At 43.6% G+C, this 1,683-nt stretch overlaps 1 protein-coding gene across 1 annotated transcript; it reads left to right on the top strand.

Moving 5' to 3' along the window:
* Window positions 1-364: 364 nt before the first annotated feature.
* LOC107125178 (xanthine dehydrogenase/oxidase-like) lies at window positions 365-1,176 on the top strand (the record flags this gene model as incomplete). The annotated part of the gene is made up of 2 exons (XM_015428628.1): window positions 365-549; window positions 1,002-1,176. Coding segments are annotated over 2 exons (360 nt in total), but the record flags the coding sequence as incomplete, so codon positions are not given.
* Between the last annotated feature and the right edge of the window lie 507 nt (window positions 1,177-1,683).

Consider the following 1,683-nt stretch of genomic DNA (forward strand, 5'->3'; position numbering starts at 1 on the left):
AATTAGCAGCCCAACTTGACTACTTTGGAGAATAAGGAAGGTTGCTGAGGGAGGGGGTGTTTATCACCCCGGATTAACAGGAAGATTTAACCCTCTCTTACCATGCTTCTTTAGTTATTTAAATCACCCCTTCAAAGCTTCAATTAGATCTATAGGAGGAAAAAGGACCCCAGTGTTCCATCCCAGTCCATCCCTGCACACATTTAATTTTGCTTTCATATCTTGATAGTGTAGAATGAAAAGCGAGTCTGCTATTTTAGTCCTACTCACTTTCCCATTGAAATAGACTAATTGGATGTGCTTATTGTAATGATCCCACTATAATCCAAATGAGGAACCCAAGACAAACTTCTTCTTGCCCTAGGGGGAATATTTCTCAGCATTCAAGCAGGCTTCTCGGCGAGAGGATGATATTGCTATAGTGACCTGTGGAATGAGAGTCTTGTTCCAAGAGGGAACCAGCCGAGTACAAGAGATTAAGCTGAGCTATGGAGGGATGGCTCCAACAACTGTGCTGGCTACTAAATCCTGTCAAGAGATCATTGGCAGGTAGGAGAGACAGGCCCTTGTGCTGCAGAATAAGCTCCTTTCACATTATAGTACTAAAGTGGGAGCTCATGAGAAAACAAAAATGATGTTGCATAAAAGAGTCCATTAGAGACACTTTCTGCCAACATAGCTGCCTGAGTTGGCTACACTGGTCTTGCTACAACCCCTGTTGCAATGAAGATGCATGGGAAGGCAGTCAAGAGCCACCAAAGTTATGCTCGGACAACAACTCCCCTTGAATCCCCTTCCTGCTGCTGAGATCCAACCCAAACATTGTATAAAAACCTCATGACTTGCCCAGCTTCATGGGCCCCCAGCCTGGCCAGGGGCCCCTGAATTTGGTTTCGCTTCTTCCCACTCCTGAGGACATGTATCCCATGGACTATGGGGAAAGAGAAATGCTTCAGTGGTGGAGGAGTTTTTATGTTAACAGATTGTTCATTGATTGGCAGGGAGTGGAAAGAAAAGCTTTTGCAGGATGCCTGCTGCAAGCTGGCCAATGAGATGAATCTGTCTCCTTCAGCTCCAGGTGGTATGGTGGACTTCCGGCGAACTCTCACGCTCAGCTTCTTCTTTAAGTTCTATCTCACTGTGCTTCAGAAATTAAGTATAGAACTCAATGGTAATGTGAGTGCTTCCATTATCTTTCTGTGGTGAAGGTTCCTCCCAAGTCCATGATGTGCAGAGACAAATATTATTTCCAGTGAATTCTAGAGATCTTTAGAAGTTGGAGTTAGGAGTATTTGTTGTAGGTGGTTTGGCCATGTATAGGGTCCCAGAGAACCACAGCTTTCCTGTTGGATATATCATCAGGTTATCTGATGAGGAACGAAGTCCATCACATAATCTCTTTGCTACTGCAGTTTCCTCAGTGAAGGACCTATTGGATTTTTGAATGTGTTTTCCAGTGTTTCTACTATTAATCTGCCATATACTTGATCCACAAACCTGACTAGTGCAAAATAGAATAATTCATGAGAACAGGAGGGCTAAACAGGTGCTTTGGGACATTTGCAGTGCAATCCTTAAGAATACTTTTCTGGGAGCAAGCCCAAATGAATAGACTTGTGTAGGGTTCTGAGTATACCTGTTTAGGATTGCCATTTTACAATGCAATCCTATGCAGAGTTACCC

The sequence above is a fragment of the Gekko japonicus genome, unplaced genomic scaffold (genome assembly GCF_001447785.1).
Source record: "Gekko japonicus isolate JY-2015 unplaced genomic scaffold, Gekko_japonicus_V1.1 scaffold20558, whole genome shotgun sequence".
Lineage (NCBI taxonomy): Eukaryota > Metazoa > Chordata > Lepidosauria > Squamata > Gekkonidae > Gekko > Gekko japonicus.